Genomic DNA, 21,969 nt, shown 5'->3' on the forward strand with positions numbered 1-21,969 from the left:
TTTATGCATGCTAAATACATTTGAAAAAATTGAGTAATTACTGAACTTTCCCTTGAATTGCGCTGTCCTTACACTCTGCTTTGTTTAGAAATGTAGGGTCTGAATTTAGGCCCATCCCAGATTGATTAATCACAAGCCAGTGCACACCGACTGTTGTAAGCATCAATGGTATTCTCAACTCTTTTCAGTGTTATTCAATCTCCCTTATATTTACAAAAGATGTAATATATATGCATGTGACCATAGCCATACCGTTTAAAAAAATATAAAGAGCTATTTAAAGTCTATCATATATGCATTTTAAGAAAGTGCCAATATATTGGTCATGGTCCTTTTAAACAATTCACTTTTTGTCACAAAAGAGTGATAAGTACATCTGCAATTTTTTTTATCAGTTTAATAGGCACTGTTTGGGTCACAACAGGATGCAGGCTGTATTCAGCTAAAACAATGGGTGTAGCTTAAAAAAACAGTAAGACGAAAAAGAACAATGTGTACAAAAATGATGTAAAATAGCTAGATCATGCATTTTCATATTGAAAAAATAAATTAAAAAATCAGAAAACAAATGAATATCTTATGACCTGACGGTTTGTCTTTCATCTTTGGACAAAGTGTACTTTCTGATTAATTCAGCTGTTTAAGAGTCTGCCTACTGTACAAAAATTAATGTGAACAAGCCACATTTTACATTATAATTCATTACATCTATCTATCTATCTATCTATCTATCTCTATCTATCTATCTATCTGTCTATCTATCAGTAATATAACAAAATTATCAAGTTAATTCAAACTAAAATTAACAAAAATTGGATTGATGCTGTATGAAGTTTTCCTTCATACAGCAAGCTTGTATTAGTCACTGCAACCATATATTTGATTTAGAAGTAAGGACAATAAAGGTATCCTTGGCATTTCATAATTTCACAATTGTTTGGCAAGACTAAGAGACCTTGGCTGTATAACCCTTGCCAGTAAAGCAGTTCTCATTTGTTCACAATGTATTATAGGAAAGCCTAAGAGTAGAAGTTTGTTTCAGGTTTACAAATATAATGTTTTTCATTAGCCTTTTAAAAAATCGTTTGTGTCAGAAGATGAAACAGCAAGCTAATACAAATATTGTTTTTGGTCAGTGATCTCTCACCAGAAAGTGCAGATAATTGGACACTACTCAATACCATCAGCTTCTAAGATTCAGGTTCTATTTCCAGCACATATTACAGAACTGTGTCCTAATGTAGAGTCCCCAACACTGAATTTTACTCGGATGATGAAATACCCTCTGACCTGTGGGTCATTTCTCAAAAGCTACTTCCTAACCAACATTGTGAGAGCATCGTAAGAACAGCAACTTCTACCTGGGTTCCCAAGTAGTCTGGAGTAATTCTCAGATGTCTGTTGATGACTCTTTACCCCCCTCTACCATGATCAAAACCAAAGAACATATCAGTTACGTCTACTAGATCCATCTCCAAAAATCATCAGACAGACGAATAGCCCAGCCAAAGGATGCATGGATAAACATTTACCTATAAAAGCGGTATGTTCTGTTCATGTACATATTTATCAGTCAACATTAATTTGCTTCTGCCGAGTGCAAATCAATTGATATTTATGATTTAACATTTTTATAACATCTGGCATCATTTAAAATGAATGCATGTTGTACCTCGTTAGACTTCCTTTTTTCCCTATTAAAATAACAGTGGGTGTCTGGTAGGTATTTAAGAACGTGAACACACATTCAGATGAAAGGACCTTTAATACACTGGTCAGCGTGAGCCTGTCCTTTTATCTGTTCAACTGAAATGATTAAACAGCTTTCAGCCTGCCTCTTATCTCTGTTCTACAGACCCTGCTTTGCGTACTCAAGCACACCCCCCCAACCTAGAAAATACATTTAAAATTAATATATTCTAATATATATATATATATTATAAGAAAAAAAAAAAAAAAGCAATGAATCCATCATTTTACTGCAAGCTTTCACTAACGAAGCCTGGTACAGTATGCCTGAGAGACTACAGTGCTGCAATAGACTCTCCTTCCTTCCTTCTCTCTCTCTCTCTCTCTCTCTCTCTCTCTCTCTCTCTCTCTCTCTCTCTCTCTCTCTGTAGTACTGGCAAACATACATTTCTGTTGCTACTCTTGGAGAACAGAGGATATCAAGACGAGACGGCTGTCATCACTGCCTCAGATGTACCAACAGATAGCAGAGGGACGCCCTGAAAAAGTCGCAGTGCCCCGCCAGGTCACCAGCAACGTGTGAGATTGTTGGAAGGCTTTATTCTCCTTGTTTGCAGGTACACATAAGGTAGGATACTGTTATTTAATTAGGAATCATCAGAGAGCATAACAGAATATGTGAACAGGTGGGATAGTGGCAATGCCACAGCATTAGTTCCATACTTATGGGACATCCATCTGCAATACATCCTCAGATATATTTTAATAAGACAAGGCAATGACAAAAGGCTGTTGTTGTTAAGACCGTAATGACATGAATGTACTGTTTGTAACAATTTTATTCTTAGGTATCTGAATCAACAATGGAGACCAGAAAATGAGCAAAGAATAATTAATAAGAATAACAAGGGGTAACACAAGGGTTGCTGTAATATAATTCAAAATCATTGGTAATCATTTCAAGACACAGCCATTTATTTGTATTCCTTAATTGTAATTTAATTCATCATTTGAGGCCAATCTGGGGATATATTGAAAAGATTAAGAACCCAAAAGAGATAAGACCATTCCTAGTCAAATTGTCTTAACACCTTGGTGTTTCATAATTTGCAAGGTGTATTTTGTAGCCTACATTTTACATGATCTGATCGATAATATTATTGTATTGTTTTTGGATTTGACAAACATCTTGCAATTGTTTGATGAACCTTATTATTTAGGTATTGTAATACCAAAATAACTGATAATAGCAAAATGATAAACATGTTAAAGATTTTATATTACTAATGTATAACATTCTCTTTGTTGTCTAAGGATTATGCCGTAAAAAAAACATTTCAACTTCAGTTTAAATGTCATATTACATAGTGGTGGCTGGTGAATGCAGACTTGACCTTGTTCTACATACAGCAGACAGATGCTGTAACCCAGGGGTGTCGAACTCCAGTCCTCGAGGGCTGCAGGGTTTTCTGGTTTTCATTCCAGCTCTCAATTAACTTAATTGATCTATTTATTTGTCAATTGGATATATTTAATATTTTTTCAAGGTCTTTTTTTAAGAGTTGATGATTTCAAAAATGCACTTGATTCAAGGTACACTACCTTGTTAGATTTGTGTTAGATTTGTCCAATTAATCAAATAATTAGACCAATTAAGTAATTGAGAGCTCGGTTGGAACAAAAGCCAGAAGACACTGCGGCCCTCCAGGAACTGAGATTGACACCCCTGCTCTAACCAGTCAGCTGAAGAGAGTTGTTGGAGCTGTTAAACGGCTCTTGATCATTAGCCATGGAAAGAGGACAGGTACATTAGCATATTAGGAATGTATGACTTGTGAAGAAGTGTTTGTTGTTTGTTTTTCAATCCCTCAAATTATCAAACCTTCCAACATTGAAACAAAAAAAGGCCAGTCTACAGGGCCCCAATGATTGGAATGTCTTTGCAACCTTCTACCCAACACCCCCCACCCCCCCTTCTCCTTTTTTTTTTAATAATGCTGCTGAGAGCTAATGTCATGAATTATTGTATGCAGTTTCCTGAGGCTTCAGAAAGAGATTGGTCAAGCCTGATTTTTCAATAAAGACGTCTGAAAACCACCCACTTGTGCCACGGGAACATCTACTCCATTTTTATTTTCATTCAACAGGGTGGACTCTTAATCCATATATTAAATGTTATTTCAGTACAATCAGTTTTAATACAAACACTTATATGCTAACAATTGAACAAAGATCATGTAATTATCATTTCAAATAGTTTGCCTAAGCAGTACATAATGGAAACAGGTGTGTATTCACTACATCTAAAGGATCATTTCATTGCTGATTTTGACTAATTTGTTTTCTAACAGTTCTTGTGAAATATGTGGAGGTCTTTATTGATCATAAACAATGTGTCAACTGCACATAGCCTCCAGGACAGTGCTTTTTAAGAGATTTCCACCCACTATAGGGAAAAAAATGTTTTATGTTTGGTCTTAATTATTTTTAGATAAACAAAGCACAAGAAAGACCAACATATCAGCATGCTAATTAATTCACCCTTTGTATGAGAACAAACTGCCTGCAAGCCTCATTTTGCTTGTACCTAATCAGTGATAATTGCAGACACCACACAGCTGGCTCTTGATCATACTGTATGTTGTTTTCTGAAATATGCTATATAAACAACCACACATTTTAAAGAAAAATACAATACTGCAACTTGTCAATCCATGAGTCCATTTATCTGTTAATCATCATAAAAAACACATACGTTGCTGCTTTCCATGAAAAATAAATCACCAGTACCCCTCAGTACTATCTATGTTGGTCATTTTAAATTGGTCTTTAAAACCAATAATTGATTGTATACAGGATGATTCATAAGCCATTATATATATATATATATATATATATATATATATATATATATATATATATATATATATATATATATATTACAGATTTGAATTTGAATTTGAACATCCTTGTGATTTGGCTTTGGTCTGTCTGGATTCTTTAACCCAAAATGCCATTAGAAATAAAAAAAAAAACATTTGTAGGGGCTTGTAAATAGATGTTTTAGATCTGGTTTGCCATGGGGTACCTGAAATTACAATTATTTAGGTTTTAAACAGTTGAATCCCAATGTTACCAAATTCTTAAAGCACACAGAGTAACATGGCCCCAGCAATGACAGGGTGAAGTCCTGTTTATGACATTTTAAACTAAAATAGTCAGGAGAGAATGGAACACTCAAAGACGTCAACATCTGCAGTGCTACAGACTATTTTTAAAATCTACAAACAATTGAAAGCAACATTACCAGCAAGAAATGCCAGTCCATTTTTTTTCAGCAATTCCTAACCTTTATAGCCGACTGCTCTTTACAGAGGACACTAATGCACAATCTTTTCCCTCTAGGCCTTCAATCTCTGTTGCTGGATGACTGAGTGGAATTTAAAATAAGAGATGACATCCTCTTTCGATGCTTTCTCAGAAAAGAGGTGTGCAAATAACAAGACACATGGCTTGATCTGCAAATGTATTCTAATCAAGCCTCCTGCTCAACAGAGCCTAAGAATAACATGATTTCAAATGTCATACATTTTTTAATGAGATTGCAGCGTTCAGATAAAAAAACGGTTTGTTCCACTTTAAATAACGGTATGGGTTAGGTAATTCATTATTTTGGTTCTGCCATGCATGATTATTGTGAATTCCTAAAATTCACTGGTGATTAAAAATGTATCCTCTTGCAGAAATATATTTTTGTAATGTTATGGCTCAAAAATGACAAAATACATACCCATTATCATTACTGTAATAATAATAATAATAATAATAATAATAATAATAATAATAATAATAATAATAATAATAATTAAATACACTTACACTTTATGAATGATGGAAACCATCATAACTCTTTACAATATATATACACTGCTGTGCAAAAGTCTTAGACATGTTGCATTTTTCTACTCTGATGCATTATGAGCATCAGTAATTTACACAAAGCCTCCACTAGTGTTTTCTACTATTATATCAACCTTGACTTGCATAAAGAAGGAAAAAGATTGAGTGAAATAGCTAGCATCACTCGATTTTCAAGGTGTGGTATCCGAAGCATAATCAACAAGCACAGAGAAACATCATCTGTAATTGACAAACCCAGGACTGGAAGACCCCAAAAGCTGTCTAACAAGGATGAGAAATACTTGAAGATAATATCCTTAAGGAATAGAAAGAAGACAAGCGTTGAATTGACAACAGAACTGGCAGTAGGCATAGGTGTCGTTGTCCATCAAATCAACAGTATGAAGGTCACTCTTGAAATCAGGACTTAAAGGATGTGTTGCAGTAAGAATACCTCTGTTAAGAAAGGGGAACAAGACTAAAAGGCTAAAATATGCACAAGAACACAGAAATTGGACTATGGAACAATGGTCAAAGGTGCTTTGGACTGTTTATGGATTATGTTTTGTATTTTCGCCCGTCCCCAATTTGGTTATGCCCAATAGTTGCATTTTACTGAACTGTAGAATCTCAGGACAGATCATATCAATTGTAATATTATATTGTGGTTTATTGTAAATGCTGGTATTGCTTTGAGGTGAATACCCCAGAAATGCTGTATCAATTCTAACATAACTCTGACATGGTCAATTTGTATGGCAGTAAAAGAAAAAAACACAGGTTGCCCAAGTTTGAAATTTTACATAAGGTCCCTATGTCCTGTAAAAAAATCAGAGAACATGTTCTGGGATTAAAAGAAATGGATGGTTCGCACAGGACAAAATTTCACCAATGTCAGTAAAAATTCCGAAACCACCTTTTTATGCGGTGCTTTTTAGTCCTGTGCGATATGGGCTTAAGCTTGTTCCTTGTAAGGCCAAGGAACAGTGATTCTTTATATAGACTTCATTAAGAGTAATTGAAATAATAATTAATTAAATCACCCTATGAAGTGCCACAAAAATAAAAATATTTTCCTGCACCTTAAAGACAAGTTAGGGATTTTAATGAATGTGAAAGACCAAATACATGCATGGGATGTCCAGGAATAACAACTTAGGACCCCATGTTTTTTTCTTTTATTTTAATAACATTAGTTTATATTCATGAAACTTTCATGAATATCAATATGTATTTGTATACACAACTAGAAATAAGCACAGCAGGCATTTAAGGTTGTTACATATTGGAGTAAAAGCTTTGAAAATCAGCCCCATTGTTTACTAATGAATGAAATTTTATAAGCTCCATAAATACAATATAAAACTAAAGGGTTGTGTTTAAAGAAAAACATGAGCGGACTGTCTAACCCAACCCATATTTGTGTTCTTTTTATCTGTTCTTATGGAAACATGTATAACATTTTGTATCCAGTATTGGGCATTCTCATTTTAAAACAACAACAACAACAACAATCAGAATTGCCTGTAAATATATATTTAAGTATAATCTCATCTAATGTTCTCTTACTCAAGAAAGCATCTATAAATAATACGCTATGTGTATTCTGTTATTAAATATGTTCCCAGCATCAGAGAAATCTGGGTGTTTTGTCCAAAGTCAATGGAGAAAAACAAATTACTCTTCATAAAGTTCAGCTGAGCTCTGTAAACAAACACTATACAATAATAGGAAGACAAATTGTATACTGATTAGGCAAGCTGTTTTTATTAAGAGGTCCATTGACATGTAATGTAGTGCTTTACAAGGGTGGGTGAATACAAATATCCAGTGAGGCACCAGAGCTGAGTATTGTGTTTCTCTTGTTATAGATCAAGCTGTCTCACCTATCTGCAAACAGCTCTTCTGTCTGTACGGAGGAGGAGGACAAACAGGGTGAGAAGACAACAAGCAAAAGACAGTAAGACCTTTTGTTTTTAATAGGAATGTTTTCATTATTGCTTCACCCAGTATCATTGTATTCCAGTATCACTGTAATATACGCACTATGTAACATGTGGCAAGGTGTAAGCTTTAATCTGTTTTGATCTGCATCGATGCCATTAACTCAGTGCACCTGATTTATCAGCCATAATGTAGACCAGCTGAGAATGTCCACATATGTACAACAATTGCCATTTTGTAACTCATATTTTAATATTATGCAATGTCTTACATGCAATTTATGTTGTTTGATTTAATGATAATATTTCCTCTAAATGCTGAAAGGATGTAGATACAGTAATTGGATAACACTAGTATTCATTATCTTAAGTCATTAACAAGTTAAGACAACCCTGAACAATTTCTGGGGGTAAACTGAACAGCAAAATGACCCCAGAAAATGTAAACATTTGTATCTATCAGTAATACCTAAGTATTTAATAAGCAAGGTGTAAAACAGGCATCAAATAGCCCACCCCAGTCCTGCATGTATTCATCTGTCCAAATACTTGTTGAAGGGTACTGCATGAAGTATGTCCCACTATTCTTTATAGAAAGTCACATAGATTCAGGGGTTAATTTAAAAATAAAAAGGCACCGGATCTTATAATTAAGAAAAAGGGATAGCATTTTGTAGCATCTTTGTTTCTAGACCTAATGTACTGACTTTCACTTACAGTAGCTTCCTTATATGCTTTCAGTTCTCATCTGCTTGCTGGTAGCTGCATGCCACCTTTGCCTAGCCATGTTTAATAATCTTCAGGATGGTACAATACCAGTGGCGGGCCGACTAATCTGAGGAACAGGCGTTACTCATAGATGTGGCATCCTAAAATATATTGTTACATCACACATCACACTTTTGTCATTCAATTTATAGAACAGGAATGCATTTTTTATACCATGTTATGTATATTGAGTTATTTTTTATCAACAAAAAATAAGGTGTTTTTTGTTTTGTTTTTGTTTTTCATATTGTTCAAACTGTATAATTCTCTCCTGTCAGACAAAAAGGTACCAGATCTGAGGTCCTGTGCGATCCGGCACAAAATAACCCCTGCATAGATTATATCTCATGTGTAACTTGATAACCGGGATTAAAGGGGTTCTGACAACCAATGTAAGAACTCACAGATGACAAAGGAATGCTAACTGATAAGTAGCAGTGACTGGGAGCAGTGTTGAATTTCTTTAATTGTATGTTTATGACTCTTAAGCATAAACATATTTTGTGGACCTAATTTCTAAAAATTAAACCAACTGTAAACTGTGATCTTGTGTACAACAAGAAGAAGAACCTGACAGTAAGGCATTTGCATGAAGCTGAAATTCCAGAAACCTAAGGATATGTGAGATATGTCCAGAAATAAAGTTATTTTGTAGAAATATTATTATTATTGCCTTTTGCCTTTAGACAGCAACATTCAACTTTATTGTTCTGATTGATCCCTTTGACCAAGGGTGTATTTTGGTAGCACTAGACTTCTTTAGGATTTCTGAAACTCTTTAAAGTTAAAACAAAAAGGTATTTTTTTCGACAGCCCACAATATTTTTCAATTATATTTTTTAAGACACAATGAAGATGACATGGTAAAAAATTAAGTTTCTTATGAAAACGCTTTTTAAAAGTCTATTTAAAAAGTCCCTGGTGACACTAAATTTAAGAATATGGTTATTTTGTAGTCATGACATCTACACACTCTAATAAGCTAACTGCAATTTATGCCTTGAGGTTCAACTTCCATACTGTGATGTTGACAAATCTGGGCATTTTGAATTCTGTTGGCTATAAACGTTCTATCAGAAACAAACTGTTTACTGGACAGATGGATCCTTCAGAAATCTCTGGGAATTCCAGATGAAAATGTGTTTAGTCAAACCCCCCCCCCCCCCCCCCCAAAAAAAAAAAAAAATCAGAGCTGTATTTCTATTCTGTTGAAATCTTGTAGTTTCAGTTCAGCTTTACTTCCTGCTTATTATTACACATTACAGTCTTGCTGATGTCACTGTATCTTGGTATGCTCTAGTTGACTTTCATTTTGGCAGAATATGGACATTTAACAGTTTAAATAGTTCCAAGTTATTATACAAATTTGCCTGTTTAAAAAGCTCACTTTTTCCATTGTGAATATAGATATCTAATATCAGAACTTGCATATGCCTGTGCATCATACTAGAAATTCTCTTTTTTGTTCCAAACCAACATGACCAGCTTCATTAGTGCTTTTCCTGCTGATGCTGAGATACTACTGTAAACAACATAATTCATGTCAGAGGAGTAACCTAATTTATAAAACTACAGTCTTTCATTAACTAAAAGGGCACCATGTTTTAGAATCAGTTTACAATCAAATGGGGGCTAAATGATTATATTCTCTGCATTGATAGCAGTGTTAAATCATTTTCTTCAAATAATACAGTATTCGTAGGCGGAATAGTAAATTAGATACACGGAGGAAGTCACAGGAGTGAATTAAAAAACGTAAAGGGCTTAGTCAGATAATTATTTGGTGTTACATCATTCCTTGCCACATGTAGGTGTCAGTTATACCTGGCTTAACCTCATTTTTATCCATTTCCTTTTAGCTGCTGCTTTGAAAAAAACAGGGCATTAATACTAGCATGTAGAGGCACCAGACAATGGGCAACACAATTATTAGATCATTTCTGAGCATCACTGGGGACGCTTTACTGTAAATGTCAAGGACTTTGATAGGAGTTTGACAGGACTTTGATAGGACTTTGATGGCACAATATACTCTAAAGCTCATTTGTCCCGAAGGAGAGTTTTCAACGCTGAATTTCCACAGGGACATTCAGCACCTTGTGAGATTGTTTGTTTACATCTGCTTTTCACTGCAATGGCCAAGAACTACCCATTTATCTTTCATGAAAAAAAAGTTTAAAACAAGAATGTAGACGAACCATGTATTTCTCTTTCAGAACCAGAGCCATGAAGAACCGACTGGGTTGTTTATCAAATAAATCAGATTCATACAGTGATTTCACTGCCTTTCTTCCTTCTGTACCAGAAAAGTCAACCAGATGCATAAAGTAAGAGTAATAAACCTTTGTAGAGTTTCTCTACCTCTGATTGAAATTGGATTTTATAGCACTATGTAACACAATTTTTGTTCCTGGGTAGTAAGTGTTATTTCCTAATTGCTTATGCCTCAAAAGTATAGAAAATGGCTATTATTCCCCACAAACTTTGCTTTTGTGACCAGGAGTGATATTTTGAAATTGACCTATTTCCAATGAGGAAACGGGCGAATTTGTGTCTTTTCGTTCACATAAAGTCAGAAAAAAACAACATATGAATCCAAATTAACATGTATTTATACTAAAGTAATACAAAAATGACTACAAAAGATTTAGAAGTGAGTGGTTTTTCGAGATTTACTGATTATACTGTAAATCACTTTCACGAATCAGCCCCCAAATGTAGTCTCCCATCATGTTCTCGTTATACTGTCCTTCATTGACAGCTCATCCAGGAGCCTCAAAGCCATGCTGCTCCATAATGGTAACAAGTACCCGTCTCTTTCCCTGGCTCACTCGGTGCACCTCAAAGAGGATTACAACAGCATCAAGACCTTGCTGGACGCCTTGAAGTATGATGAGTACGGCTGGGACCCCCGGAAAGTGCTGATGCCACCACTGCACATCAAATTGGGCCTTATGAAACAATTTGTCAGAGCTCTAGATAAGGAGTCGGCAGCCTTCAAGTACCTTCAAGACTTCTTCCCTAAGCTGTCTGAGGCAAAGGTCAAAGCCAGTGTCTTCGTCGGACCACAGATAAAGAAGATCCTGGAGTGTAATGAATTCCCCAAGAAGCTCACTAGTAAGGAGAAAGCGGCTTGGAACAGCTTTGTCGCAGTGGTTCGGGGCTTCCTGGGCAATCACAAGGCCGAAAACTATGTGGAGCTGGTTGAGACTCTGGTGAAGAACTACGGCACAATGGGCTGTAGGATGTCCCTCAAAGTCCATATCCTTGATGCTCATCTTGATAAATTCAAGGAGAACATGGGAGCGTACTCGGAGGAGCAAGGCGAGCGCTTCCACCACGATATACTGGACTTTGAACGCCGCTACCAAGGACAGTATAACGAGAACATGATGGGAGACTACATTTGGGGGTTGATTCGTGAAAGTGATTTACAGTATAATCGTAAATCTCGAAAAACTACTCATTTCTAAATCTTTTGTAGTCACTTTGTATTACTTTAGTATAAATACATGTTAATTTGGATTCATATGTTGTTTTTTTCGGACTTTATGTGAACGAAAAGACACAAATTCGCCCGTTTTCTCATTGGAAATTTCAAAATATCACTGTCCTGGTCACAAAAGCAAAGTTTTTGGGGAATAATAGCCATTTTCTATACTTTTGAGGCATAAGCAATTAGGAAATAACACTTACTACCCAGGAACCAAAAAAAAATAAAAATTGTTACACGGTGTAGTCAATGATATCTAATAATGTGTCATTTTCACTGTCACCCCCCCCCACCCCCACCCCCACCCCATCCCCATATTTGCCTTTTACTTTCTCAGCTCTCTCAACCTAGCCCTTTACCAGTACATTTCTGTTCTGTTTTCTAATTTAAACGATTTAAAGCTCAGGTAATACTGTCAGTTCTCTCTCTCTCTCTCTCTCTCTCTCTCTCTCTCTCTCTCTCTCTCTCTCTCTCTCTCTCTCTCTCTCTCTCTCTCTCGATGATTTACAAAGTGTGAAGAATAAGTACAAAGAATGTTTGTTTATTTAGCCAGATGAGTCATCTCATCAGGAGGTCCCAGGATTATTACTTTATTTATCTTGTATTCTGTATATAAAATGACAAAACATGAACAATGTGTAAGACTGCAAAACACATTAAAGTTCAGAAGAAATGTTTTATTGAGGTATCTAATGTACATTATTCCAACTCTCAACTTGTTAGGTTATCAACAGAAGAAGCCATACGATGGACAGAATCATTTGACATTCTTCTTTCCCATAAATGTAAGTGTCACGTTATACAGTATGGTGTGCATAAAACAAGACCAAGAATCTTTACATATTCCTACATTGTGCAATAAAGCAACTAAACAGATTACAAAGATACAGATTGAAATGTCAGGGTGATGAGGTTATCCTTTTCTGCCCAATGAGCAACCATTGTCTTTGTTTCAATGTAAAAAAACACATTTAAAAATGGATATGGAAATATTCTAGGCATTTGTATTTATTTAAACAAGCAGTAATAATAATAATAATAATAATAATAATAATAATAATAATAATAATAAATCCCAAAGGAAAAGAGTTTTCTCTAGAAATTAAATAGTGTAAATGAAGAGTAACTCAGACACAGGCTATGTCTACAGAATTAACATCACCAAGAGGTATAGGACAGACAAAAACAAGTCATGCTCTGAAATAAAAGGAAAGATGCTGAACTAAAAGAAAAACAAATGTCTTGCCAAGTAAGTAGAAAAGGTCAGAAACAGGTCATTTGTCCAGAAGAAGTTTTTGGTGTTCCAGTCTCATAGAATTTTCCCTTCTAGTTCCTTCCCAAGTACAAACAGCTGCCTAACATAAACATAAAGAAAATCACAGCCAAGGGAATTCTTTGTGAAACTAAGGAAAGCCTCTCACAGGCAATGCCCCTGGAGTATTTTGGAGTCACGAAAAACCCCTTTCTTAGCAGTCAGTTATGGGAATTAAAATTGTTCTGGCAATCTACACATGTCACATTTGCCCTGTTACCACTTTGAAACTTACCACTGTCTGTGATCTACATAATTAAAGAAAGCCCATGGTCTCACTAGACATGACGGATAAGAATTACTGTAAAAGTGTGATACACAATTATATAAGCTGTAACATACTCTAACATATCCCACATCACCTAAGATGTTTTGCTCTATCCCCACTATATGATACTGCTAGAACTATTTTTAAGTAGAAGAATAGAAGGTTGAATATTTTGCAACCACCTTTCTTTTTTTTAAATAATAATAATAATAATAATAATAATAATAATAATAATAATAATAATAATAATAATAATTTTAAGTGCAAGTACAAGATGATGCAAGTACTGATACAGTTGGGTGCAGTAAAGTCTAGTATACTCGAGAGTTGTAGTAGTCAAGATGGGACTACATTAAAGTTAATGACCACCAGCAGGAGGGGAAAATAATAATGACTCCCATTTTTTCATTACTTTCCCAGATGGTTTGGCTGCATTTAGAGCATTCCTCCATACAGAATTCAGTGAGGAGAACATTGAGTTCTGGATGGCCTGTGAGGACTATAAGAAGACCAAGTCCACAGCGAAACTGGGCTTGAAGGCTAAGAAGATCTATGAGGAGTTTATTGATGTTCAAGCTGCTAGAGAGGTTGGTAATGTAAATTAAGATGGCACTGCCTCCGTTATTTCTTGTAGATGAAAATGTTTTGTTACAGTAAGACTTCAGATTTAAGAAACCATTTGACTTTCTCTGTGTATTTAATTTCTTCATTTTAGCACAGATTTATTTGTAGATAAACATGAAAGACTGGTGAGTCAGTGAGATTTTCCCCTCCTGCAGGTGAACATTGACTTTCAGACACGAGAGATGACAAGGAGAAACCTTCAGGAACCCACCCCCTCATGCTTTGATGATGCCCAAGGAAGAGTGCACAGCCTTATGGAAAAAGACTCATACCCCAGGTTCCTGAGATCTAAAATCTACATGGACTTATTGAACCAGACTCAAACCCACTCCCAGAGGAGGTTTAGTTAGAGAGACCAGCATTATCTCTACTGCATCCATGCACCTCTTAATTGAATATTTGTAAATAGTATTAAATAACCCAAGGGGTTTATAAGGTTGAAAATGGGATGAGACCATCAGGTGCTTTCCTGTGCTGGTTTTACACAATGTAAATGTACAGCTCCATGGACTTGTAATTATGGTCCCTGACTTATTGTGACCCTACTTCAGACAAATGGGTTTGAAGTTTAAAAAATGTGAAGGTACTGGACTAAAATCCCTGTATAAACCCTGTGGTATACCTCATATATTTGACTGAGTTTCTTTTGCTTCTTCACCACCCCTGCACTTCTGTACCGCTGGGGGTTGTGTCTCAATCTCTACTCCTTGCAGACTCAATTCAAACTCAAGTCTTAGGGTTGCTGGGGGAGGGGGGAGGGGGGGGGGGGTCTAGTTCATATCATACCTTCTGCTTTCCACATTCATCGAGACACCTAATGAACATATCCAAACATTGAGAAAGCAGGTTACATCATAGAGATACATTGTACCATGGAAGGGGAGATGCAGCTTGACAAAAAAAACAAAAAAAAACAAGAGCAAGTATTAGCGTATGAGTTTATATTGCCTCCACTGCAATGTATTTGATCAATACAGTCTTGAGAACACAATAATATGGTGTTGTGTAATATGTACATTGAACCACACAAGCAATAAAGTAAACACTTTAATTTAATAACCACCATGAACATCCTGTTTCTTTTTTCTTCAGTGCGCTCTGAGAACACTGTGTTCTCTTTTTTCTCGTATCACAACATAATAAATTATTCTAGTACTAGAGGCATCTGTAAGAAGATGTATGTGAGAAAACACAGAGCAGCAATAGTTCAACTCAGCTACAGTATATGAGCAGCCAGACACTGCATTACAGTTTTCAACTGCTTTAATGGTTAAAAATACACACGTGGCCTTATTCATGTTCCGTTCTGTGTAGTGTACATGATCAGTGTTTAAAGGTATCCTGCAAACAGAAAGCTGATGGGCAACACAGACATGGAAAGTTACAGTCACAGTGATACTGTCTGAGCAGATGGCTGCAGAACAATATATGTTTCAGAGCAATAATTGAAATCGGCTTATAACCAATTAAAGCACAATTGGGCAGTACAAACATCCATCTTATATTTACTTAAGACTATGATACAACGCAGAAATTGTTTCTCCAGAAAGTTACTGCAATAAGCGCAATAATACTTGGGCTACTTGGGAGTACTATTTATAAATTGGCCTGCTGATTTTTATTTATTTATTTATTTATTTATTTAATGAAAAATCCAATGTTTTTTTCATATACACTAGTTGATATCTTAAAAAAATATATTTAAAATAGTTAGTAGTACAAATATGTATGCCAATTTTAAACAAGTACTGTATTAACATGTTACATTACAACCTGGATATCTGTTCTTCCTACTCTGTAATTAATCTTATAAAGCACCATATGTAACCTCTAAGTGTGAGAAATTGGCAAACACTGTATTCCTGCATTAGGTATTAAAAAAATCATCCCTGCAACCAGCTTGTTTGGCCGTCCTCATTATAATATTTCCCAATGAAATCATAGTAGGTATAACTTCCCAGGAAGAAGTGACATTTATTAAACACAAACACAGAATGATAAAGGACAACCAGCATGGTATCAAGAAGAGGTAATAATATTGAACTTGTTACTGCCATGGTGAACAAATGTAGTGCAGTAAATCTGTGAGCAGCAGTTCAGCTGCTAAAGTATGACCCCTCACCTGTGATTACCTGCCCTTTCCATACTGACTGTGTGATGCTGGACATCATTTACTATATACAGTAGTGAAAAAAATTCTTATATAGTGTCTTTGTTTAAAATTATAAGTTATAGACAGATTATATAGCTGAAGATTGCAGAGTCTTTGTTGAAGTTGTGAAAGTCTCCTTCAGCACCTTGAAACTAGAATGAACCTCATCAAAGGCAGTATTCTGAATGTTTCCATGGAACCCTTTTTGTAAAATTTGCCTTGGATAGGATTTAATTTACAATCTGTATTGCAATACCAATTAAAGCTAGGGATTGGGAACAAACACAGTTTACTGATCATCAACAATATGTAAAGTACAGTGTGAGTTGTTTGCATATGTGTGAGGTTAGAGGTCAAGGTTTACTGCAGTGTAAGGCTGTCATGTGTTTAAACTTGATATTTGAACATAGTGAATAAAAGGCAGGGTTCAAAGATGCCCTATTGAAATGTTTTTACTGATTTATTTGAAATCAGGTATTACTTTATTTCTATACGTTTTATTATTAGCAATGTAATTACACCTGATTTTCTACTTGAATATTTCATCCATAATGAATTCCTATGATGTAGCCATTAATTACAGAACCATTCAACACTTATATCTAATACAGTCCCTGCGTGTCAGTTCATGATAATTGTGGCAGGGTGAAAGCCCTAAATGTAAAAAGTGTGTGGGTGTTGGGAATATAGGTTTGGCAGGGATGGGGTTAATTTTGATCTCTGCCAACAATAACAGATGTGGCCATTTTCCATTTAGTGTTAAATGGTGCTAATTGGGGAGTGGCCACCTGTATAAAAATCAACCAGAAGTACTTTGTGGGAGAGAGGGAGTAGGTGAGTGTTTTTTTTTGTTTGTTTGTCATCCCTAGAATAGAATCCCATATACTGTCCAAGAATCTAAAACCTAAATCCTGTTTTTTTAGTATATTAAGGGAGGGGCAATGAAGGGAGAGAATAGAACTGTAAATGACTGATACAATGCCCCTGCGATCTGGATTGAGTTCAAGCAATTGATCAGCAGGAGATTTAGGTGGCAGCTTCGGAAATCCATCAAAACTTATTTGAACAAAACTACGAATCTGTAAATAACGAAAGAAGTCTGAGCGAGGTAGACTGAAATGTCCAGAAAGCTATTCAAAGGACACAAAAGTGTAATTGATGTACAAGTCCCTGACTAACATAACTCCTTGACCATGCCAAATATCAAAGGCTGAATCAAGAAGAGAAGGTGGGAACAGGTGGTTTGTTTTAATTGGGGCAAAAATCGATATGGATTGCAGACCACAGCATCTCCTAAACTGTGTCCAGACCCGAAGAGAATGACAGACTAGAGGGTTAGATTTACATTGAGAAGTGGAGAGTGGAAGTGGGGAGCACAAGGAATAAAGATCAAGATCTGCACGATGCCTCTTCCATATGTAGCCAATTAGGAGGGTTTTGCTGTGAATGTAGCTGGAGCCAATACAACAATTTATGAATATTAGCAGCCCAGTAATAAAGCTGGAAGTTAGGTAGTGCCATCTGGTCTTGGAAAATGATAGATGGAAGAATGGATTCAAGGCGATGGGCAACAGCTTTTGCGAATATTTTAACATCCATATCTAAGATGTGTCAATGTAGTGGAAAAAGAAACAACACTACATTGCATCAGTTCCCAGAGTCTAATCTGCAGTTAGAAACATAGAGTATAGATAAACATAAGTCAATTTTGTCTTGAAGTTCCAAAATAGCTACATCGCTGCTCTTCTTACATTCGGCTATTTCCTGGCGCAGGTCCAATATTGTCAACTCTGTGGTCTCCATTTCTTGACTCCAACTCTGATACCCTCTTATTAGTAGATTGTAGTTCATGAATTACCTTTTCAATTGAGCTGTCAATTTTATGAAGACAGGTGTCGATGGTATCTTGTATTTTGCAGATGCCCTTATCCATTTCAGAAATGAACCACAAAGGGGGCGAAGGCAAGTCTGTCAGTTCATCCGTGGATGAGGAAGGTGTCTCTCCTGGTGGCATAGTTGTATAATTCAGTAAAAAACTGAGTACTTAGGTACTAGTAACTACAAATTAAAACACTGTAATATATATTGTTGTCTCTAACAAAGGATTAAAAAGGATTTAGTTGAGATTCTTAAGGAGCTGATGTGGACACTTCCTTTCAGCACACTGCCATCATGTCATCCCTCCTTGTGTTTGTTATTAAAAGTGCGTGACAGCGCTAAACTGCAAGTCCAAGCCTCTGAGTCTCATTACTGACACTACCCTGCTACAATAATATTAATGTATATTTATAATTATACTGTACTGTATATTTGGGGTTTGGCATGGGGCTTACTCTATATGAATTCAATTGTCATATATCACAGTGTTACAGAATTACTGATAAACCAGTAGATCATGGTATAATGCATGATGCTGGCACATGAATAATAACACCATTTTATAAATAATACTAAAGGGAAAACTGATTGAAGCCATCCTTTTTTAAAACCCAATTCCCTGAAGCTAAGGACATAACATTGCAGCTGTAATTGACTTGGAGGTTGAAAGGGGGTGGTTGAATTCTGGAGAACAACAGTGAAAATCTAGGTGAATGGTGTAACTCAGTTAGATACTGTATATAGGTGACCTAAAAGTAATTGTGTATTAGAGAAATGGACAATCTGAAAAAAAAGTATTTATTTAAACAGAAGATTTACCCATTGAGACCAAGGCCTCATTTACAAGGGTGTCCTGTTTGACAATAAAACAATTATAAATATATGCAACACAATAAATACATGTGTGGTTCAAACTTAGTCAGCAACCTACAAAAAAGAACAACATAAATAGGACACATCTATATGTTAATGTGGACTAAAGGAAAAACAATGGCAAGAAGCTCTAAGCAATTCCCAAATACGATCTTTATAGCCAGAAAAGTTGAGATTGTCAAATTCCAACTTCATACTATAAGTCAAAGAGTTCCACCTTTTTGGGTGCTGATAGGTGAAAGACAGTTCTCCCAAATGTGTGCGAACCCTTGGGACTGCCAAACTAACAGAATCTTGAGAGCGTAAACTATAGCCAGTGTTAATCCTTTCCACCAGAACCTTCAGATAAGAAGGTACCAAACTTTTAAGAACCTTAAAAACAAAACAGTACCAATGAAAAAGTAAATGACACTGTTACTGAGGTCACAATGTGAGCAAATGGTAATACACAGAGAGAACAATGAGGGTATATTATTCACATGAATACTCTACATTCAAGAGATGAAGATTTAGCTGCAGCTCTTGTGTTTTGAAACTTTAGACTTACATCATAACAGAAGGCATCATAAGAACTCCTACTAAATGAATCGGGCATTTTTCTAATCACCTCATTTTGTATAATGGTACATACTGATAGGTGACAATGTAAATAAACCATCTAACAGCAGCATTGCTTTGTCAGGTGTGACAGTATGTTTTGTGGACCCTCTCCAGGGGAGAATTTGTCTTCCTGCACTGGAAAAGAAAATGTTTGTAGTCACAACATTACTTCATTTGTTTGTAGGGAATAATGATCTATTTTTGGATACTGTTTGTTTATGTAACAACATTAAGCAGTTACCCTAAGGAGTTCATCTGAAATGTATTGGCCTACATCTACATTATAATAAAGAGATTATTGCTTGACAGCATAATCAGGTACCACGGGAGAGAATAATACAAACATGCATTACTTTATTATTTTATCTGGCAGACACCTTTATCCAAGGCAACACATACAGAGAACACTGATCAAACAACATTCTACTTATTTTAATGATATTGTGAACATTGACTTGGTAACAATATTATATTTTAAGATTATCTGATATTAGATATATAACTCTACTGTGGTATTGCCATTAAGGGCGGCACGGTGGCGTAATGGTTAGCGCTGCTTCCTCACAGCGCCCGGGTCCTAGGTTCGAATCCGGCCTAGGGTACTGTCTGTGTGGAGTTTGCATGCTCTCCCCGTGTTCGCGTGGGTTTTCTCCGGGTACTCCGGTTTCCTCCCACAGTCCAAAGACATGCTGTATAGATTGATTGGTCACTCTAAATTGCCCTCTGTGTGAGTGTGTGTGTGTGTGGTTCCCTGCGATGGACTGGCGTCCCGTCCAGGGTGTAGTTTCACCTTGCGCCCTGTGTATGCCGGGTTAGGCTCTGGCTCACCGCGACCCTGTAAAGGAGGAAGTGGTTAATGATAATGGATGGATGGATGGATGGTATTGCCATTGACAAATCTAACTATTACAGTGTTTAGGCACCTTGTACAAAAACAACAACTGTGAAGATGGCTCGTTAGAGATTGAAAAAAATAGATGAAATGTTATACAACAAAAACACAGTTGTTAAAGATGAACCAATATCTTCAAAATGAAAAGGAAGTAGACGGGCAATTTCCTGCACATAAATAACTGCTTCCTCATTAACCTAGTAAATCTACCTATGTGACCTAGTTTTATTTATCATCTATATGACGCTCAACTCTAATGATCATGCTTTAAACAAACCAGATAAAGAAACCATGAACACAGGCAGTCTATTTATAATCTTTATCATAATCAGTGACTAATATTGCCATGACAATTTGAGGATAAATAATGAAATGAAATGGCCTGGTCACCATGGTAACAACCGATAAGTTTTGGGGGAGACCGCTCCCCCGAATTCCTAAGCCTTGAAGGCCCCTAAATAAGCAAGATATAGCCAAGAATGGTTGCACCTGGTTGTCATGGTCGAATGTTGCAAAAAGAATAATTTTAATTATGGGAGAAGCTGTTCTTCGTTCCAGTGAATTGTAAAGTCAGTCAGAGAAAAGTGAGCTACCCAGCAGAGTAAGAAGAGCGGAGAACTCCCAAGAATATTGAACTGCAACACCCCAGAATGTGGTTAAAACTGTGAGAAACTTAAAGAGTACAAAAAGGACGTAAAGAGAACTCGACCAACTGGAAATTTACAGCAAGAGATTCCCACCAGACACTGAGCGAGACTGGGTTTGTCTGACCAGGAACACAGATACACTCTACTGCAAGAGATTCCCACCAGACACTGAGCGAGACTGGGTTTGTCTGACCAGGAACACAGACACACTCTACTGCAAGAGATTCCCACCAGACACTGAGCGAGACTGGGTTTGTCTGACCAGGAACACAGACACACTCTACTGCAAGAGATTCCCACCAGACACTGAGCGAGTCTGGGTTTGTCTGACTAGGACTACAGACAAACTCTACTGCAAGTCGGCCCTCTCATGCAAGTAGAACCACAAACACTGAATCATACCTTGCAGCGACTCTGACAGACCCAAATTGAGTATTCCCAGTTCGACTAAAAGATATTTGACAGAATCTATATGTGGGAATGTAGTAAATGTATAAGCAGAGAGAGTTAACAGGGTACTGTATAAGCCAGGGGCAGGGAAATAGCTGATGGAAACAATTTAACAGTCAGAGTGAACATAATTGAAGCGATTTACTTAATTGAAATTGGTGCAGAATGAATAAGAACAAATTTAATGGGTGTTAAATTTAGGTGCCATGGATTCTAATTAAGGGATATATAATTAAACAATAGATTTCTAAAGAATTGATTATGATTTTGTAATGTCCTATTAATTAGAATTTACTGGTTTGTATTTTGAAAATTTTTCCTGACTCATATATAGTCAAACAGTTATCCTATTAATATGTTATAGTCATACTATTTGCTTATTGATTTAAGAACATTGCTACTATTATAGAAAGACACATGTTGATGAATGTTGCTTTTACTTCTAAATGACATGTCACATTGAAGCTGAATATTATCCAT

At 36.1% G+C, this 21,969-nt stretch overlaps 1 protein-coding gene across 3 annotated transcripts; it reads left to right on the forward strand.

Moving 5' to 3' along the window:
- The first annotated feature begins 2,048 nt into the window (after window positions 1–2,048).
- Window positions 2,049–14,914, forward strand: LOC117404288 (regulator of G-protein signaling 8-like). 3 transcript variants are annotated; one of them, XM_034007127.3, is made up of 7 exons: window positions 2,049–2,317; window positions 5,095–5,177; window positions 7,461–7,549; window positions 10,517–10,627; window positions 12,517–12,578; window positions 13,794–13,960; window positions 14,153–14,914. In XM_034007127.3, the coding sequence occupies exons 4-7, from the start codon at window positions 10,527–10,529 to the stop codon at window positions 14,345–14,347; spliced, it is 525 nt and encodes a 174-aa protein (XP_033863018.1). In that variant the 5' UTR covers window positions 2,049–2,317; window positions 5,095–5,177; window positions 7,461–7,549; window positions 10,517–10,526; the 3' UTR covers window positions 14,348–14,914. The 3 variants fall into 3 exon arrangements, with proteins under 3 accessions (XP_033863018.1, XP_033863012.1, XP_033863027.1); XM_034007121.3 differs by lacking the exon at window positions 5,095–5,177; XM_034007136.3 differs by lacking the exon at window positions 5,095–5,177 and having other exon boundaries at window positions 2,049–2,306.
- Window positions 14,915–21,969: the final 7,055 nt, after the last annotated feature.

The sequence above is a fragment of the Acipenser ruthenus genome, chromosome 10 (assembly GCF_902713425.1).
Source record: "Acipenser ruthenus chromosome 10, fAciRut3.2 maternal haplotype, whole genome shotgun sequence".
Classification (NCBI taxonomy): domain Eukaryota; kingdom Metazoa; phylum Chordata; class Actinopteri; order Acipenseriformes; family Acipenseridae; genus Acipenser; species Acipenser ruthenus.